This window comes from Trichechus manatus, unplaced genomic scaffold, assembly GCF_000243295.1.
Source record: "Trichechus manatus latirostris isolate Lorelei unplaced genomic scaffold, TriManLat1.0 scaffold00045, whole genome shotgun sequence".
Classification (NCBI taxonomy): Eukaryota; Metazoa; Chordata; class Mammalia; order Sirenia; family Trichechidae; genus Trichechus; species Trichechus manatus.
In genome coordinates this window covers 10,152,568-10,172,543 of record NW_004443981.1, presented here as the reverse complement: position 1 = coordinate 10,172,543, position 19,976 = coordinate 10,152,568, and the positions used below count along the sequence as shown (strand labels likewise).

At 42.8% G+C, this 19,976-nt stretch overlaps 1 protein-coding gene across 6 annotated transcripts in view; it reads left to right on the top strand.

Annotated features, from left to right (window-relative positions):
• Window positions 1–19,976, top strand: part of PPP2R5C (protein phosphatase 2 regulatory subunit B'gamma) — a 172,439-nt gene that overhangs the window by 107,897 nt on the left and 44,566 nt on the right. For all 6 annotated transcript variants that reach the window (XM_023731780.1, XM_023731784.1, XM_023731782.1 and 3 more), the window contains one exon: window positions 9,548–9,747. In XM_023731780.1, coding sequence (XP_023587548.1) covers window positions 9,679–9,747 — 69 coding nt within the window. In that variant the 5' untranslated portion in view covers window positions 9,548–9,678. The remainder of the gene's footprint in view (window positions 1–9,547; window positions 9,748–19,976) is intronic.

Below are 19,976 nucleotides of genomic sequence, written 5' to 3'. Positions count from 1 at the left end.
GGAATGGGAGGCTTCAGTACACTGAGGACAGGAGAGGACCCCCCCAGGAGGAATGGGAGGCTTCAGTACACTTAGGACAGGAGAGACCCCCCCCCCCAGGAGGAATGGGAGGCTTCAGTACACTGAGGACAGGAGACACCCACCCACCCCCCACCCCGGGGAGGAATGGGAGGTTTCAGTCAGTACAGTGAGGACAGGAGAGAAGGCTGGTTTCTTCTCTGCCGTTCTCCTGGAGCACCACCAAACAAGAGGAGAGTCACAGCGGGCAGACGCCCTTCTGAACAAATGAACACTCTTAGGGCAGTGCACCTCCTTAAAAAACCCTGTCTGCTTCCTGTTATCGGGTGGTTACTTCAACTCCTTCGTGTTAGGTGGTATAGACAGAACATGAAGGGGAGGGAAAAAATTGGCCATATTTGAATGACACATCCGTTTAGAAACCTTAGCAGACACAATATTCTATGGTGAAGTTAAACTACAGTTTATCGCATCAAATCTAAGACATTACCGATCATAGGTCAAACCATTTTTTTATGGATTACCAAGAAAGAAAGAAAAAATAGCCACCAAGTGAAAGTCACAACTTGATTTTAGGGGTGTAAATATGGAATTTGTATATATTAGAATGAATGAAACAGGGCACTTGCATTGTAAAAAAGATTTATTGTCATTTTAAAAATCGTCAACCAATTTAGGAACCATTTGAGAGGTTTAACTCGGTTTTGAAATTACATAGGACCTGGTGGCTTAGTGGTTGAGAGCTACAGCTGCTAACGAAAAGGCTGGCAGTTTGAATCCACCAGGCGCTCCTTGGAAACTGTATGGGGCAGTGATACTCCGTCCTGTAGGGTCGCTATGAGTCAGAATCAGCTCGATGGCAACAGATTTTTTGGTTTATAAGGGTCAGCGGTTAAACACTACCCAAAAGGTTGACAGTTCAAACCCACCCAGAGGCGCCTCAGGAGACAAGCCTGGCGCTGTTTCTGAAAGGTCATAGTCATTGAAAACTGTACGGAGTGCATTTCTGCTCTGAAACAAATGAGGTCACCACGAAGTCAAAATTAACAGCAACGAACAACAAGGATCGGCTTAGAAGGTAATTAGTCATGTCACTTCAGATGCATAGAAGTGAATGTTTCTTTCAGTCATGTTTGTTTATAATGTTTTCAAGTTGTAGAAGTTTGGATTCATAGAACAAGAGATGATTGTTGCCAAAATCAATGTACTGCCAGGCCATCTCCCTGGGGAGTGGAGCTTGAGTGTCACCACTGCCTCACGAGAAAGAAAGCTCAGAGAAACGGGTGCACGGACGGTAGCTCACACCCTGCTCTTTTTTTTTTTTTTTTTTTTTTAAATTGTACTTCAGGTGAAGGCTTACAGAACAAAGTTTCTCATGAAACAGTAGTATACATATTGTTTTATGACGTTGGTTAACAACCCCACAACATGTCAGCCCTCTAACTTTTCAACGTTTTTGTTTGGTGAAAATACACATAGCCAAAGATACACCGTTTCAAAAATTTCTACATGCACAGTTCAGTGACATTGACTACCCTCTTCCAATTGTGCTGTTATTCTCACTTAAGATGAAGGCTTACAGAACAAAATAGTTTCTCATTTAACAGTTACTACACATGTTGCCCTATGACAATGGTTAACAATCTCACAACACATCAATGATATCCTTACTCAACCTTGTGTTCCCTATCACCAGCTTCCTTGTCCCCTTCTGCCTTCTGGCCCTTGTCACTGGACTGCTGTACCTCGTTAGTCTCATTTGGTTTTATGGGGCTGTCCACTCCCAGGCTGAACAGTGAACCTCGGAGGTAACTTCACCACTGAGCTAAAAGGGTCACACCCTGCTCTTTTGAACGCAGCTCTGACATCTTCATTTCAGTCCCTCTGAGTCACTCATGAAGAGATCCTCCTTGTTCCTAGATCAAGTGGTATCGCTCAGCTGCTTAAAACCATCTGTGATTCAGATCTGTGTACCCACAGTGCTTTTCAAAGAACCTCTGACTGAAGAGATTCCAGAGTGTTGAAATGCCTGAAAAAAAGAGAGAGTTCCTCCAAAGATTTTAACTTACAAGTTTATGTAGACTTTGCATTCTATTCTGATACATGTGTAATTGTTTTAATATAAATATATTTTATTTTATAGTACCTCTCAGTTAAATTACCTGAATTGTTTTTCCTCAGATTCATTTGTTCATTCAACAGATATTTGAGGTCCCACGAGGTGCTAGTCCAGTTTTAGGTGCTGAAGATAAAATAGTGAACAAGACAAAGTCCTTCTTCTAAAGATTTATAATTAAGTATCCAGTACGATTAAGGCATGTAAAAATGTAATCAGTATTATCCCTTATTTGAGGTGTCTTTTGGAGGAAAAGGAGCCCATGTGGTGCAATCATTAAGCGCTCAGCTGCTGACCGAAAGATTGGTGGTTAAAACAGACTAGCCACTTGCAGGAGGAGATGTGGCAGTCTGCTTCTGTAAAGATTACAGCTTAGGAAACCCTATGGGGCAGTTCTACTCTGTCCTACAGGGTCACTACGAGTCGGAATAAACCGGATGGCAACGGATTTGATTATGGGCTATCGGTGCAGGGAGAGGCAAGTTGATTGTGTAGCAGGAGAGGGAGGCTTCCTCTTATGGACACTTGGTTTAAGATAGAGGGGACACTGGAAGCAATGGAGGTAAGGTGGTCATTTCCAGATAATGGTGCATGAATTTTCTCTTTAAAAAAGGAAATCGTATTGCTGAGTTTTTGTTTTCTTAGTGGGAGAAACTTGCCATCTGCCATTTTCCCTCATACACGGATATAGCTAAGTAGGATTTGTTGTTGTTAGGTGCCGTCAAGTCAGTTCCAACTCATAGTGACCAAATGTACAACAGCATGAAACACTGCCTGGTCCTATGCCATCCTCACAATGCTTCTTCGGTCTTCCTTGTTCATTGTCAGCTTTCACATGCATATGAGGCAGTTGAAAATACCATGGCTTCAGTCAGGCACACCTTAGTCCTCAAAGTGACACCTTTGCTTTTTAACTCTTTAAAGAGGGCTTTTGCAGCAGACCTGCCCAATGCAGTATGCTTGATTTCTTGACTGCTGCTTCCGTGGGCATTGATTGTGGATCCAAGTAAAATGAAATCCTTGACAACTTCAGTCTTTGCTCCATTTATCATGTAGGATTTAATACAGATCAGTGAAGAATCCCAAATTTATGTAAAAACTGTTGGTAATCGAATTTCAGTTTATTCATATTCACGTACCTAAGAATAAATATATTAGGAAGAAAGATGGTTCCATAGCTAAAAGACCAAAAGCTCTTACCTTTTGGAGAGTTGCACTTTTGTTTCCGTTTGGTACGAGATAGCGCTTGTCTCGGGCTCATGATTTGCCTATTTTCATAGACCCTCGCAGGACCCCTGGGAGCACTGGCTTAAGAAGGTGGCATGAGAGCTCAGAGAGGTGATGCTTGGCCTGTGATTGCACTGTGGACACCACTGAGAGCCGGGCTACTACAGCTGTGTACAAAGGTTATGTGGGGGTCAGAAGACTGAGTGACCAGAAGTAGTTCCCATCCTCATGAGCTTGTACTTTTTTGGGGTATCTCTTGAATTGTTATTCTCTGGGCTTATGGTTTTTGCAGCTCTGTTTCTTTGCTTCATTGGGGATGTTTTTATTCAGAAGAAGCCGGTCATCTATACATACCAGAAAGCCCTGATTCTTCTCTTTCTGTAGCTGTCGTGCTCAAAGTCGGTCATTTGTTGTCTCTTGGAGTGTTTCTTTTAACCACCAAGATTTGTCCTGTAGGATGGGACTTGGCTTTTCTTTTTTTTTTTAAATCATTTGCCTATCTGCAAATAGTTCAGAGCATAGAGCTACAGTTTAGTAATTCAGCCTTATTGTAACACGTCCTGCAGTGTGGGGTTAGAATCGATGTGTCATGCCTCTCGGTCCCATCTATAATCGAGGCACACCCATTCGCTAGCAGCGTTGGTGGAGTGGGCTGAGATGTTGCCAGCCACCGAGGAGTCATTTCCAAAAGCCTCAGTGTTCCTTATTGCCTAGCGGTGGTCCCCTAATGTCTTGGCTCACGTGTGCCTGGCGGGAAAAAATGTCAAACCCATACCTCTAAAGTGTGTCAGTTTCTGTATTAAATATTAGTACATCTTAATTTCTTCTTTTTCTAAGAAGGAAATTAAAGTAGAAGTTGTACTGTTTTCTTCCAGTGTTTCATCTTGTGTAACCCCAGGATCCGCACCCTACTTTGGAGGACAGTCCAGGGCCCCGAGGTGTAGTAGGGTGCTGCCCCTCATTGCTGGAAGCAGTAGCATTTGTAAAACTAGAGACGGGGTGCCGCGGTCCTACTTTCAGGGTCTCCTGTGTTAAGCATCTCCATTGATCACGTCCTAGTAACAGGGTCACTATGAGTTGGAATCAACTCAACAGCAATGGGTTTGGTTGGTTTGGTAGTAACAGGTGGCCCAGTGGTTAACAGCTACAGCTGCTAACCAAAAGGTTGGCAGTTCAAATCCACCAGCTGCTCCTTGGAAACCCTATGGGGCAGTTCTACTTTGCCCCATAGGGTCGCTATGAGTCAGAATTGACCCAGTGGCTAGGGGTTTGGTTTGGTTTTTAGTAACAGGCTTCCCTTTAGTAAATATGTCTTAAAAAGAATACCACCTACTTTCCTCTGCCTTCCCTCTGTTACTTCAGATTCCACGGATCAGCGTCTTATCTCTGCTCCCCGCCCCCTATAGGGTTTCCATGAGTCCATACATCTTGCTTCTGGGTATCATTAAGGATTCATTTTGGAATAACTGGGAACCGTCGGAGTTCACAGTAACAAATTAATGGAAATACTGGGAGTGATCAGGGGCTGAAAAGATCCTATACAAACATAAGGTGTGTGAGATAACATTTACGTAGTAGAATGTTACAGCTCTTAATTTTAAAAAGAATAAAAGGAACTTAATATGAAGAATGTTCTTCAACTAAAAGTACGACTGCTTCCTTTTGTTTATTTTTATCTTTCTCTTAGAGCAGCAGTTTCAGAAGCCTTAGCACAGTGTGGAGCTTTGATGGTTGTTGCGTGACGTTTCCCGGGCAGGTGTCCTTTTACACACCCTTGGAGTTAAAGAACCCTGCCCTAGGGGTCTGCTGGCCACCCCGCCGCCTGCAGTGGAGTTGGAGTTTTGTTACATGTTGTGCCAGTTAGTTGATATTTGCCTGTTGGTATCAAGACTGCTGTATGTTCTAAAACAAGTGTGTTTACACCATTAGTCTACATAACATTTTAAGGTCATGACAGTGGGCAGAATTCAAAATCCATTATTATTCTTTTTAATTCTGCTTCATAAAAGTAATTGTATTGTTAACCAGTGTCATAAAACAACATGTGTACTACTGTTTTTTGAGAAACTATTTGTTCTGTAAGCCTTCACCTGAAGTACAATAAAATTAAAAAAAAAAAAAAAGTAATTGTAACATTTGAGTCAAATCCAGGGTCATGGTTGATTACCTCCGAGTCTGGTTGTCTTTCCTGACTACCAAAGAGTGAAGTGTTCGTCCTGGGGCGTTTCCACGTTTGGTTCACACATGTGTGAATCAGAAGAGTCGAGCACAGGTGATAGTCAGTCATGCCTTTTTCTTCTTTCAAGATTAGCAATGCTAACTTTAAATTTCTTAAGACTTTGTTTTTCTGATTACAAAAATAACTCATTTATACTGTTACAAAGTCAGAATACACCAAAGTACAAAACATTTTCCCCACTGCCCCCATTTCTCTTCCCCACTGATGCAGCCCTGTTAACATACCAGAAAATATTTTTTTTTAATATGCTGACCAGGAAGAAGCTAAATTAACTTGCATTCAAAAAAGATATAGAAATAGAATATGCAATATTTTTAACTTTTGTACTCGATTTGATTGTTAGAACATAGATTTTTAAAAATAGTGAAATTGTAAAAATAGCCAAATGAGATTTAAAAAAAGAAAAACAGAGAACTCATGAGATTATAATCACACGCCTATTTATAGGGTGGATATAAATGAAAATAGTACAGTAACGCCTTGGCTGTCTGCAGCCCTGCAAGAATTGATGGAATTTCCAGATAGTTGAGATTTTCTTGCCTTTCAGAAGCATTTTAAATAGAAATTTTATGAAAAGGATTTTACTTTGCTCTTCTTTCTCAATCATAATGGATTTATTTTTGTGTTTTGATGACAACTTGGTCTTCATTCTGAATATCAGCTATTGTGTTTAAAAAGTGAATGATGTTTTCAAGACCTTCTGAGGTCTATACGACTTAGTTGGCTCCACCCCGAATGATCCCAAAGACCTTTGAGTCTTAGAGCGTGTTGTTGCTCTGTGCTTACAGCACTGGGCGACCTGGGCCAGGTGTTGGGCTTCACTGCCTTTCCTCATCTGTAACGGGCAGGAGGACAGCACCTCCTTGACACACTTGTTTTAAGGGTTCAGTGAGGCAATGTTCTGAAAAGACTTAGCTGGCCTCTTCATAGAAGCCAGGACGTGAGTCGGTCCTGAGGGAGGGGGGTCGGGGGGCTCCTGGGGGTACATGCGGGCTTTGTAGTTGTCTGCAGTACTCTGGGGATTTGAGAATGCCAGGCAGAGAAATCTCTGAGAATGCCACACAAGTGAGCGGTTACTGCGCCTGTGACCTATCTCAGGATCCCGGCCCCTGGGGTGTAAACAGCAGGTAGAATTAAGTAAGGATTGGAGGCAAGCAAAGAGGTCATTCAGAAAATGAAGTGACATCTTTACTTGTAAAGGGCTTTTGCACATTAAGAGACCTGACACTGACAGTGTCACTGAAGTGTCACTGAGTCGCTGAGGGCTCTGTGCATCTAGTAGTGTGATTTGGGTTCTCATGGTCTCTCGAGGTGTCCCATCACACCCTGCCTGCCTGCTTCTTATCGCTGCATGCTGTGTAGGAGACAGCGAAACGGTGGCCACGTGAGGTGGGAACGTCCACGGAGCAGGGTCTGAGAGCGTGTTCTCTGCAAGGCTCAGTGTCAGCCGTTAGGGGGTTGTTGTTGTTGTTGCTGTTGGGTGCCACTGAGTCGTTTTTGACTCTTGGTGACCCTGTGTGATTGAATAGAGCCGCCCCACAGGGTTTTCTAGGTTGTAATCCTTACGGCAGATTGGCAGGTCTTTCTCCCTCAGAGCCACTGGGTGGGTTCAAACCGCCAACCTTTAAGTTAGCAGCTGAGCACTTAACCTTTGCACCACCAGGGATCCTTATTGGGGGAACAGAGAATTAAAAACCATGGCCACCACCCCTGCCCTCCAGGCATCTATTGGAGAAGTGGGAATACATCTGCAAAGATAGCCGCTTAAAGCAGTGGGGCTCACTAGTGACGGCTTAGTAATACATCTGATCTACCTGTGGAAGTAGGAAAGGCCCTGAATAAGAGATCTGAGCAGGAAGGGAACAAGTAGCTAGGGGTTGGAAAGGGAAAGAGAGAGTGTTAGCGGCAGGAGAGCAGGAAGCCAGGCCTGTGAGCAGCCTACGGGGCAGAGGCTTGTGTGCGGCAGCAGGGCTCGGCAGTTTTGGCCTCCGGACCTGTTTAAACTCCTAACAATTATTTAGGACCCCAAAGGGCATTTGTTTATGTGGGTTAAAGCTTATCAGTACTGACCATATTTGAAATTAAACCACAGAAAAATTTAATATATATTTATTCATTCATTCATTCAAAATAATAAACCCATGTTAACATAATAAACACATTAGCATAGCATTTTAATGAAAATAGCTATGTTTTCCAAAACAAAAACAAGTTTAGTGAGAAGGGTGGCTTTGTTTTGACATTTTTGCAAATCTTTTTACTGTCTGGCTTTGTAGGAGCTAGCTGGATGTGGACGTCCCCTTCTGCCTTGAGTCTGTTGCCATGGTCTTCTGTTGAAGTGCAGGAAGGCACGTAGCCTTTTCAGTTAGTTATGGACACCTTCTCTGAGTGTCTTCAAGGAGCCTGCAGTGTGGCATCTGAAACCGTGTCAGTGAGCTGTCTCTACTCTGTTTCGTTAAATTTCAGGGGGACGTCTTGCGCTTCGAAAGGCTTTTGCCCATATGTGATTTTGTAACATCATTTGTTGATCATTTGGAAATACTGGTTCACTGGGTTATGCAAATCTTTGGAGTGTTGACACATTTCATTGTATATATTTTTAAGTCCCATTCCTCACATCACCACCAATCTCAACACGAGATTCTTCAGCACTGGCAAGCTGACTCACACCAGCAGATACGAGAGTTCCAGAAGTCCCAAAATATCGGGAAGTCATATGGAGCTTTGTTTGCCTCCAGCTGCATAGCTTCCCAGCCTTACAGTGACTCTCTAGCCCTGTGTCTTTATCTCCATTGTGTTCTTGTAAGGATTAGATGAAAAAATACGTGTAAGTGTGTATAAAGCACTTGGTAGGATATCTGGCTCAGGTCAGAACTCACTAAATAGCTGTTGTGAGAACTGCCGTGGCGTCAACTCCTGACTCAAGGCAACCCCACACACAGCAGAACCAGACGCTGCCCAGTCCTGCGCCAACGCTGTGATCAGTTGCAGATCGGACCGTTGGGATCCACAGGGTTTCCATGGGCCGATTTTCAGAAGTAGATCACCACGTCTTTCTTCCTAATCTGTCTTAGTCTCGAAGCTCTGATGAACCCTGTTTAGCATCATAGCAACACACAGGCCTCCTCTGACATATGGGTGGTGGCTGTGCATGAGGTGCATCAGCCGGGAATCAAACCCAGGTCTCCCGCATGGAAGGAGAGCGTTCCACCACTGAACCACCTGCCCTCAACTGCTAAATAATAGTTGTTATTATTGTTATTATTTGTGCTATTACTATATTGTTATCATCATTAACATCATCACCCATCCTGTGTGCCGCGAGGAATGGAACGGGCTTTGGATCACTGTGGTGGTGACGGTGTGTTTGCAAGTAGCGGTTCGTTTTGGCAGTCTTCAGACTGGGGCTCTTACTGTCTGTTCATCAGCCAGAGTGGACGGCCGCGGTGCCCTTCCCCTCCTGTGAGTTTAGAGCTTCCTTTGTCCCAGGTCTTTTTTTGCCTTGCCTGTGTCTGCACTGTGCAGTTACCATATTGTGTGAATGTCGTGCGCCCTCACCCAACCTGGAGTCTTCCACTTGCCTTATGCTATTGCCCAGCATGTGCCTGCAGGGGTAACTGGTGCTCCAATGACTCTGGTTGAGTGAATGCATTTAGAGGGAATTGTTGGGACTGTACTCTCCAAGTGGTTTCAAAGAGTTAAAAAACATAAAAACGCTATTATACTGAATGTACAGTCTGAGCAGTGACTAGTGTTTTCTTCTTTGCTTTTTCTTTAAGGAATGTTTAACCTCTATTTGCCCTACCTCATCTGTTTTTTTTTGTTTGTTTGTTTTTCCTATTTTTCTCTATTAATTCAAAATAAAAATAGTAGGAGGCTTAAGTGTTTTACAGTAACTTTGGGTTAAACATTTTTGCAATCAACATATTTTGCTTTCTGCTTTTCAGATGTTCCTCCTGCTGACCAAGAGAAGCTTTTCATCCAGAAGCTACGGCAGTGTTGTGTCCTCTTTGACTTTGTTTCCGATCCACTCAGTGACCTAAAGTGGAAGGAAGTAAAGCGAGCTGCTCTCAGTGAAATGGTGGAATATATCACGCACAATCGGAATGTGATCACAGAGCCGATTTACCCAGAAGTAGTCCACATGGTAAGTGATTCCAGTCCAACCTGCTGTCCTGACCCTGAGTTACAAACAGGACTCTGATGTTCTTAGGATAGGCTGAGATGTTTGAGCCCAACCCAACACTACCCAGAAAAAAAAGTCCACCTGTTCCAGAATTCATACTTGCACCTTGAAGAATGACAGTCTTCTTCGTAACGTGCCCCCGGTCCTACTGATAACAATATCAAGGCTTCATCGGCTGCCTTCTAGGGACTGTGCACGTTCTGTTTATTAACTCATTTAATCCTCACAACTGCCCTGTGGGGTGGAAATGTTAGAATTTTTATTTATATCCATTACCTTATCCTCTTTACATTTCTTTTCAAATTTTTTTTAACATATATGACAATATAATAGTGCGCATATATAGTTTGGAAGTAAATAGGTATGCATACATGTGTAGGAAAATTCTACTGATGGGCCAAAGTATAAATAGTGATAGGGCCGAAGTATAAATAGTGATAGGACCGTGTGGGTATCAGACAGTCTGTCCTGATTGGCTGGGACAGCCTCCACCCCTCTAAGCTGGTATCAGACAATCCACCCTGATTGGCTGAGGCAGCCTCCATCATACTGAGTTTATCATTTGTTTTGTTCAGCACCAAAATCTCCTTCTCTTCTTGTCACATTACAGCCTTTGTTCGCAGGTCAGTTGTAGCTGTTCTACTGTATCTCACTGTGACCTCTGTCAGTGCCACGTGGAAGAGTTCCATGAGATACACTTACTAAAACTCACTATTTGACCGAGAACTCGTTTCTCTTGCGTTTGTTTGAATAGTTGATATTTTATCCACCTTTAAAATTAGTACTCCCCAGTTATTAGTCATCATTGTTGCTTAATATAAAATGTTGTCATGATTGTCATTGAACTCTATTTCTGTTGCTGCACCTGACCTGCAAAACTCTAAATTATTGATTTATTCAAAGCTATATGTTTGTATATATATTATATATAACATGTATATATTATATAAATATAAAATGAGGAAGACACATTAACAACCTGCAACGTGCAGATGGCACAGCCGTGCTTGCTGAAAGCAAAGATGTCACCTTGAGGACTAAGGGTTGCCTGACCCAAGCCATGGTGTTTTCTGTGTGTCGCCCCATGTGCACGCGAAAGCTGGACGATGAATAAAGAAGACCAAAGAAGAATTGATGTATTTGAATTATGGTGTTGGTGAAGAATATTGAATATACCATGGACTACCAGAAGAACAAACAAATCTGTCTTGGAAGAAGTACAGCCAGAATGCTCCTTAGAAGAGAGGGTGGTGAGACTTTGTCTCGTGTACTTTGGACATGTTATCGGGAAGGACCAGTCCCTGGAGAAGGACATCATGCTTGGTACAGTGGAGGGAGGGTCAGTGAAAAAGAGGAAAACCCACAACAAGATGAATTGACACAGTAGCTTCAACAGTGGGCTCAAGCATAGCAACGATTGTGAGGATGGCGCAGGACCACGCAGTGTTTCATTCTGTTGTGCATGGGGTCACTATGAGTCGGAACTGACTCAACAGCACCTAACAACAATTATATATTTTTTAAAAATTGTTGCCATCAGGTCGATTCCAACTCATAGCAACCCTATATGGCAGAGAAGAAACCCTATATGACAGAGAAGAACTTCTCCATAGGGTTTCCAAGACTATATATAATCTTCATGGAAGCAGACTGCCACATCTTTCTCCCATGGAACAGCTGGTGGATTTGAACCGTCAACCTTTTGGTTAGCAGCCAAGCACTTAACCACTGTACCACCAGGGCTCCTTGTATATATTATATTTATTATAGATACATCTTGTATTTCAGAATCAACTAGATTTGTTGACCTAAAATATCCTTATTTCTCACTTGAGTATATGTGCTTTGGAAAAAGAAAATGAAAGTACTGTTCATTTCTACAGTTCACAGCCTGCCATGTCCGAAGTTGAAATAAGTGGGTTATTTTAATTCATTGTTGTTAGCTCTTGAAGCTCAGAATGTACTAGTGCACGTTGGCCTGAGGACTGCTAGGGCCGCGTGGGCACCTCTCCTGTGTGTATGCCTGGGGAATAGAGACAGACATGCCCTGGGCAGGGAGTAAATCCCTCAGGCCTTACTCACTCAGACAAAGGAAAATTGGGGAATAACTTCTTCTCTCCTGTATTTCAACGCCCTTCCTTTGGCAGGCCTCGCAGTCCGGATCACAAAGAAAAACATCTAATGTTTTCTCCTGGTACTCTCATAGCTTTGTTTTTCATGTCACATTTTATAACCTTCCTGGAAATTTTTTTTTTTTTTTTTAATAGTGCACAGTAGGGATTTCACCTTATTTTCTTCTAATTGATAGTCACTTGTCCCTACATCAAGTATTGGATATTCCATTTTCCCCATTGATTTAGAACCCTTATTTATTATATATTGAATTCACGTGTATGCAAGAGTTTTCTACCTTTAAGGAGCCTTGGCTACCAGCAGTCCCTGAGTCACACTCTTAGCCTGAGAGGGAAGAGTCTACAGAAGGGACTAGACTTCTCTTGTCCTTTTTTGGCTCCGATGTCCACCCTGGAACCAAGTGTGTTCCCAGCTGCCTGGACCAGTCTCTCGTCTGTATCTCGCAGCACCATTGTGCATTACCAGAACTACGCAGGCTACTTAAAGTGCCTAAGAATCTTTTTTTTTTTTATGATTATCATTACTTTTCCTCCCACTGTTGTAATTGGTTCCTAACTGGATCCTCTTCCTGCTGTCAACCCTGTTTCCCAACCCTAAAAATCGGGCTAGTCCACATTGTTGGACAATTTGCTTTCTAATGCAGTTAGCAAACATGTATGGAGCACCTGCGATGGGCCAGAGACATTTTAGGTGCAGGAACTAGAGTCGTGAACAAGGCTTCTGCCCCTCAAAGCTTTCGTTCTAATATGAGAGACAGGCATCAAATACGTCGAGCATTTTAGATTATAGCAATGCTATGAAGAAAAGTAGAAAAGGCAAGTAGAATTGGAAGACCGGGAATAAGATTTCTGCCAAATGCCCTTTATGGGTGGGAAGAAGATGCAGAGAAAAGTCATCTACGTGATGAATCAGAGCGTCCCGTGGAGGTACATGCACGCAGGTGCCTCCCTGAAGTTGAGAGAACAAAGCACAGTTCGTTTTCTCTTCTTTCTGCTCTGATTTGAGACAAATGTGGAAGAGACCCTAACCTTTCCCTGACCCCTTCTTTGTCTGGAGCTTGGAGGGGGCATAGGTGGTGCAATTAGATTTTTTGTTTTATTTGTTATTGTTGTTTTGTTTTATAGGGAGAGAGCGTTGCAGAAAGATGCAATGAAAGAGGAGAGAAAGTGTGTGTGTGCGCGCGCACGCGCGCGCGCGCACAAGTAGGGGGTATTTGGCAGGAGTTTCTGACTCTCAGAAGTAAAGAGAAGTCCTCCATCCCAGGCAGTGCCTGAGTCAGTGTGGCAGATGGAAGAAGACCTGACTGTGTTTCCATTGTGGTGAGAGGCCGGCTGTCCAGACCCCCCGGTGTGCCTGCCCACCGTTGGGGGCATTTATAAAGCCATTTTGCTTGAAGTATTGCCTGCTGTTTCGTTTGTTGGTTTTTGTTCTTGTGTAGTGTGTTTTGTCTTGGTTTTGTCATGGTATTTTGTAGATGTTCTTTATCAAGTTGAAGAAGTTCCCCCACTATTCCCAGTTTGCTGAGAGTGGTCGTGGTGTTTTTAAAGACACTGATTTCCACTTAATCTGAAGAATCCAAAGCTCTATAGCTGTTGTCCTCCTAGTGCTGTGTCTTTTAAATATGTTACCCATTAGACTGGACCGCTGTGTGTTTTTAAATAGCTTTATTGAGATGTAATCACATATCATGCAATTCACCCATTTAAAATGTACAATTCCATGCTTTTTAATATACATTTTGCAGCCATCACCACATCTAAATTTAGAATATTTTCCCCCTAAAAGAAACCTCATACCTATTAGTAGTCACTCCCCATTCTCCTCCACCTCCCAGCCCTAGACAACCACTAATCAACTTTCTATAGATCTACCTGTTCTGGACATTTCCTGTACACAGAGAATCAAATAATCTGTGGTCTTTTGTGAGTGGCCTGTTTCACTTAGCATAATGTTTTCAAGATTCATCCATGTCATAGCATGTATCAGAACTTCATACTTTTTATAAAAAAGAAAAAACCCATTGCCGTCGAGTTGATTCCGATTCAGCAACCCTATAGGACAGAGTAGAACTGCCCCATAGGGTTTCCAGAGAACATCTGGTGGATTTTCCTTTTTATGGTCGAATAATATTCCACTGTATAGATAGACCACATTTTGTTTATTCATTCTTCACTCAGTGGACATTTGGGTTATTTCCGCTTTTTGGCTGTTATGAATAATGCTGCTGTGAACATTTGTGGACAAATTTCTGCGTGGACATACATTCTCATTTCTCTTGATCACGCGCATAGGAGTGGGATTGCTCGGTCATGTGGTAACTCTTACGTTTAACTCTTTGAGGAACTGCCAGACTGTTTTCCAAAGTGGCTGTACCATGTTACATTCCCGCCAACACTGTACGTGGGTTCCAATCTCTCCACATCCTCACAACACTTGTTACTATGTATCTTTTTTATTACAGCAATCCTGGTGGGGTATAAAGTGTTACCTCATTGTGATTTTGAGTTTCATCTCCCTGATAAGTAATAATGGTGGCAATCTTTTCACGTTCTGTGTATTTTTACACTGGTTTTATGGATCAAGCATCATGGAATTAAGTCCTGGAATGAACCTGACACCAGCTAGCCTGGCCCTTTTATTTTCAGATAAAAAACTGAGGTTCAGAGAGAGGAGGGTGAAAAAGGAGCAATACCCAGGGAGAGAACTTTTGGTATTTAGTTTCTCAGGCCTAAATTACATAAACTTTATTCTGTCTTAATTCAGTCATATTTTAAATACAACCAGCCATCTGCTTTTTAAATTAAATTATCTAGTTAATCTGTTCTTCAGGCTTGGGCATTTTTCTCATAATCAGACACAGATAACAAAACCAAGTAACACTGTAGCTTTTAAGAAATTCAAAGTAAAAATGCTTTGTTGACAGTGTTTAAGGAGTTAATGTTTTGGGTTAGACCCTTTGAGAATATGCAATGTGGACATATGTATCAATTTTGACATGTGATTTCAGAGGGTTCAAACCCCTCAGAGCCTGCAGTGGTCCCCAAGTTAAGAAGTTTGGAGTCTCTTTCCTTATCTGCAAAATCAGTAGTTTGCATATAAATCGGCGGAGCCCGTATCCCTGGGGTCCCTGATACCTTTTCAGAGGATCTATGAGGTCCAAATTATTCCTAATAGTTCTAAGACTGTTTGACTTTGTCACTGTGCTAACGTTGGCACTGATGGTACAGATGGTGGATGAGACTGCTGGTGCCTCGGCACGCATCAAGGCTGCAGCAGCAGCTGCGCTTCACCACCACTCAACGGAAGACAAAGTCATTTCACTTACTGGTCTAGGTAAAACAGAAAAAATCTTGGTTTTATGCAGTTGTGACGCTCACACACAGATCCATCTACCATCGAGTAGGATGAAATGTGAAGTTCTCCCAGAGCACTTGGTGGCTGGGTTGGGAGGTGACCTGGCTGCTCTTCTGGAACACCACTTTTGTTTGAATGACTGACAGGCAGCTGGGTATCCACACTTGGGTAGTTAACGGCATTTTTTCAAAAAATGAACAAAGTGACACTGCCCCTTTAAGGAAAACAGCTCACAGCATTTATTGTCAATGATAAAATTAGAACTTTCAAGCGAAAATTTGAATTTTTGGAAAGTTGTACCTGCCAGTGTGAGGTGCTAAAGACTCTCTTAATGAAGTCAGTGATGATGTTAATGAGTGGGATTTTTCATATATATATAATGGAATGAGTCAACATTTGGAAGACCTGCGTAACTCAGTGAACCAGTATTTTCCAAATGACATTGTGAAATCATGCATGGCCACAAGAGCTGTTCAAAGTGCGAGAGTCCCCACTGGATTTTAATGGAATAGAGTCCAAGCAGCTAATTGAGATGGTTTCAGACGCCATGTAGTGCCTAACCTTTAATAAACTACTGCCTGTCAAGGTTTTGTGTAGGATCAAAGAAGAAGTCCCCAATTATCTGAAAGTGCTATGAAAATATCTCCTCCCTTTTGCAGCTACATACCTATATGAAACCAGATTTTTCCTATATTTGAACCAAAACAGCATATCACAATAGATTAAATGGAGAAGCAGATTGAATAAACCAGCTGTTTTCTATTACGCCAGATTTCAAAGATTTGCAAAAATGTAAAAGTGTCACCCTTCTCACTAAACTTGTACTTGTTTTGAAAAATAGTTATTTTTCATAAACCTGTTATTTATAATGGGTTTTTTAAGGAATTCATATTTTTAAAATTTCCCTGTTTAATTTCTAATACAGTCAACATCAGTAGATGTAACCCTCACAAACAAAAACTGTGGCGGCCTCCGTGATTTGTAGGCGCGTTAAGGAGTCCTGAGACCAAAGCGCCACTCGGAGGCTGTCGCATCAACATCACCTGGGAGCTTGTTAGAAGCAGGGCTTTGAACCTGTTCGTTCTGGTTCGAACCCCTGCTGAGAATTTGCATTTCTAACAAGTTCCCAGACGATGCTAATGCTGCTGGTTAGGGACCAATTCTGAGAACCACTAAAACCCATTGCCGCTGAGTGGATTCTGACTCATAGTGAACTTATAGGACAATAGAACAGCCCCATAGTGTTCCCAAGGAGCGGCTGGTGGATTCGAACTGCCAACCTTTTGATTAGCAACCGTAGCTCTTAACCACTGTACCATCAGGGCTCCAAGAACCAGTAGTAGAGCGAAAACCAAAACCCATTGCTGTCAAGTCGATTACGACTCATAGCGAACCTGTAGGACAGGGTAGAGCCACCCCGTAGGTTTGCAAGGAGCAGCTGGTGGATTCGAACTGCAACCTTTTGGTTAGCAGCCGAGCTCTTTAACCACTGTGCCACCAGGGCTCCACTAGTAGAGCGGTGGGTCTCAAAATTTATTATACATAAGAATCACCTGGGGCTCTTGTTAAAATTTAGATTCTGATTCAGTATAATTAGGATGGAAACATAAATTCTCAGCAGGGATTCAAACCAGTTAGAAGCCCGGGTTAGAAATGTAGATGCCCCGGGCCTATTGGATCAGACTTCCTGGATACGGGTCCCAGCAGCGCATTCTTACATGTTTTCTGGATCATTCTTAAGGATGCCAAAAGTTTGAGAATAATTGTTCTAACTAACCTTCGTACATTGCCCTCTCTGAGCTTAACACCCTCATAAAATACCTTGTGGCAGCTTTTTCTAACTTCCTTTATCTGGTAAGGTCCTCAGCACAATGACTTTTGCGTAGGTGTTCAGTAAATGTTCGTTTGATTTGGCACTTTCTGCATAGATGTGGGCATTAAGACTAGTTCTTAGTAGTCACAGATGCATCAGACCAGAAAAGGAATTGGTTAGATCAATGATTGAATGGCTCAAAGCTGCTTCACATCAAAATGGACCTCTTTAGAACTGTCCACACCTGCTGTGCTGTATTAGTACATGGAAGACAGCTTGGTGTACTCATTGAGTCATCAGGGAGTATTATTGCCTGTCTGCTATATTCCGGGCACCATGCTGCCTCTTGGGGCTGTAGCAGTGGATAAGATTGGTCTCTACCCTACAGAGCACTCCACCTGTCTGGTGCAATACCAAGGGCGGAAAGAGCAACACCAAGGTCAGCGGAAGGACAGGAGAACACACACACACAGGGACCTCAGCCGTTATCAGATGTCCCCCAGAGGTGACAGCTACGCAGAGGGCCGAGGCGGCAGGCCTAGATGGCGAACCAAAACCAAGAGGAAGGTGGAGAGGGGAGCCTTCCCTAGCAGAGCGTGCAGCCACTCCAAAGCCCAGAGATCAGAGAGAGTAGGCAAGTGTTTGGGTTTGACCAAAGCTTGGTGTTGATGGTGATGTGTGGGGAGAAGCATCAAGACCCAGATTCTTGGCTGTAGCATATGGTGTGGTGATTCGGGGAGAGAGTGGGCTCCATGTTAGAAGTCTGGGTTTGAATCTTGTCTGCTATTCAGAGTCCTTCAGGTTATGAGTACCGGAAACCCAGTCCAGCATCACCCAAGCCAGAAGGGAACTTATTTAAGGGCAGACACTTGGCGAGCTCACAGACCTCAGCCCCAGGCTCGAAGGTGCAGGCCTGGACTCCATTCCCTGCACCTCCTGCCCTCTGTGTGCCAGCCTCAGGCTCTCCGCTCCTCTGTGCGATGGTGGCTTTCAGCCAGGAGGAGGAGTGCGGGTGCCTGTGTGTCTGCCCATTCTTGCACCTGTGGCTGCAGCTGGGAAGGTGCAGTGCCGTGACCTTGACCAAGCCTGGGTCACACGCCCACCAACTCACAGGATGGAGTGGGAGAGAAGGAATTTCCCAAATCAAGGAGATGTGTGCAAAGGGAGGTGCAGGGGAAAGCAGTCGTATTACGTTAGGTGAGTGACTTCCATTCATCCATTAAACAAACAGATGTAACAGTAACCTGCCTTGCAGAGCAGTTAGGACTAAAGGAGACACCTGTACCTTGTCCAGTACCACCACCCCACCCCACCCCCCGTCACGAAGGTGGCATTCAGGTGTGCACATGCCGCCTTCCAGTGCCCTCAGACCCCAACCAGCAATGGTCACACCCCGGGTTTTGTCAGAGAGTGACCAGGTGGATGCCCAAATGCAGCCCATCCTTCAGAGCGGTGGATACCTAGAGGTTGCTTAGCTTTTCTGTTTCCTTATTTGCAAGGTCATCATGCTGTTGAACTACTTCATGAGAGGAGGTTAGATTAGTTTAAATAGTAAGTATTTAAATTCGAGGGATTAAAAAATACAGGGTCTGAAGTGTGATTTAAGGTCTGTGACGTAAATGAGTTCAGAGGAGTAAAATCAGAGTTGAGAGAAAGCAAATTGTGAAATCCTGTCCACAGTGGAGTTACCCGACTCCGCAGCGTCATTCACACAGTAGAATGATGTATTGATTCCATTTTATAAATAGATTGTTATAAAAATAAATCTTAGAGGAATACTGGACAAGCTGTTAATAGTCACTGCATTTGAATGGGGTGAATATGTGAATTTTCCCCTTTAGATTTTTGTAATTTTTTAAATTTTTAGTATGATCATGTACCACATTTGTCATCATCAAAAATGAATAAAAATAAGTTTTTATGTTTAGAAACAGGTCACCTGTGTGTAGGATGATAGTAGTACTGTTACTGTCAGGACCCATTGTTGGGTCTCCAGGAAAAACAAGTTCATCACATAATTTTAACTCAACCCATACTGTTTGTAAATGGTGAGATGTGGGCTTAGAAATTTTCTTTTCCTTTATGCTTGGGGTTGAAGTCAACATTATTTCTTAAGGGCGTAGGAGTTTTCCTTGTATTTATTGGTCAGGACCTTGGGGAGGGTTCCATCCCTGATAGCCCGAATAATTGTCTTGTGCTTCACCTGAGAACTGATGTTGGACACTTTGCTGCTTCTATTTTTATATCTGATATTTATAGTGTGTTCTGGAAAGTATTACTTGTTACAAGAGTGAAGACAGTTTTGAAATGGGGGAAGAAAGAATGTTTTTAATTAAACCAAGGGAGTAGTAAATTAACCAGTGAAGCTTCAAATTGTCTACATGTTTATTTCAAGTGATAGTTTAAGTCATGTCTTCCCCTTTTTGCTTGGTTGTTGTTCTGTCAGAGTTTCGATAACTTGGGTTAAAGAAGAGCTGACGTTCTTAAGGAGCTTAAGGTAGTTGAAAAAATACTTTTCGAGTCCCAGAGAATGATTTTTCTACTTTAAATATCAGTGGACCATTTTTTGGAGATTTCTTTTATTCTTTCATTTTGGCAGGATTTTCCTTTGCTCTGTTTGATGTTTTTAATTTATAAAAGAAATGCACGCTTATTGTAATAGTGAAACAAATACAAGAATAAACTGAACCAAGAAAAAACTTGACCCATTGCCTGAGAATCGATTCTGACTCATAGTGATCCTATAGGACAGAGTAGAACTGCCCCATAGGATTTCCAAGGAAGTTCTTTATGGAAGCAGACTGCCACATCTTTCTCCCATGGAGCAGCTGGTGGGCTCAAACTGCCAACCTTTTGGTTAGCAGCCGACACTTAACCACTTCGCCACCTC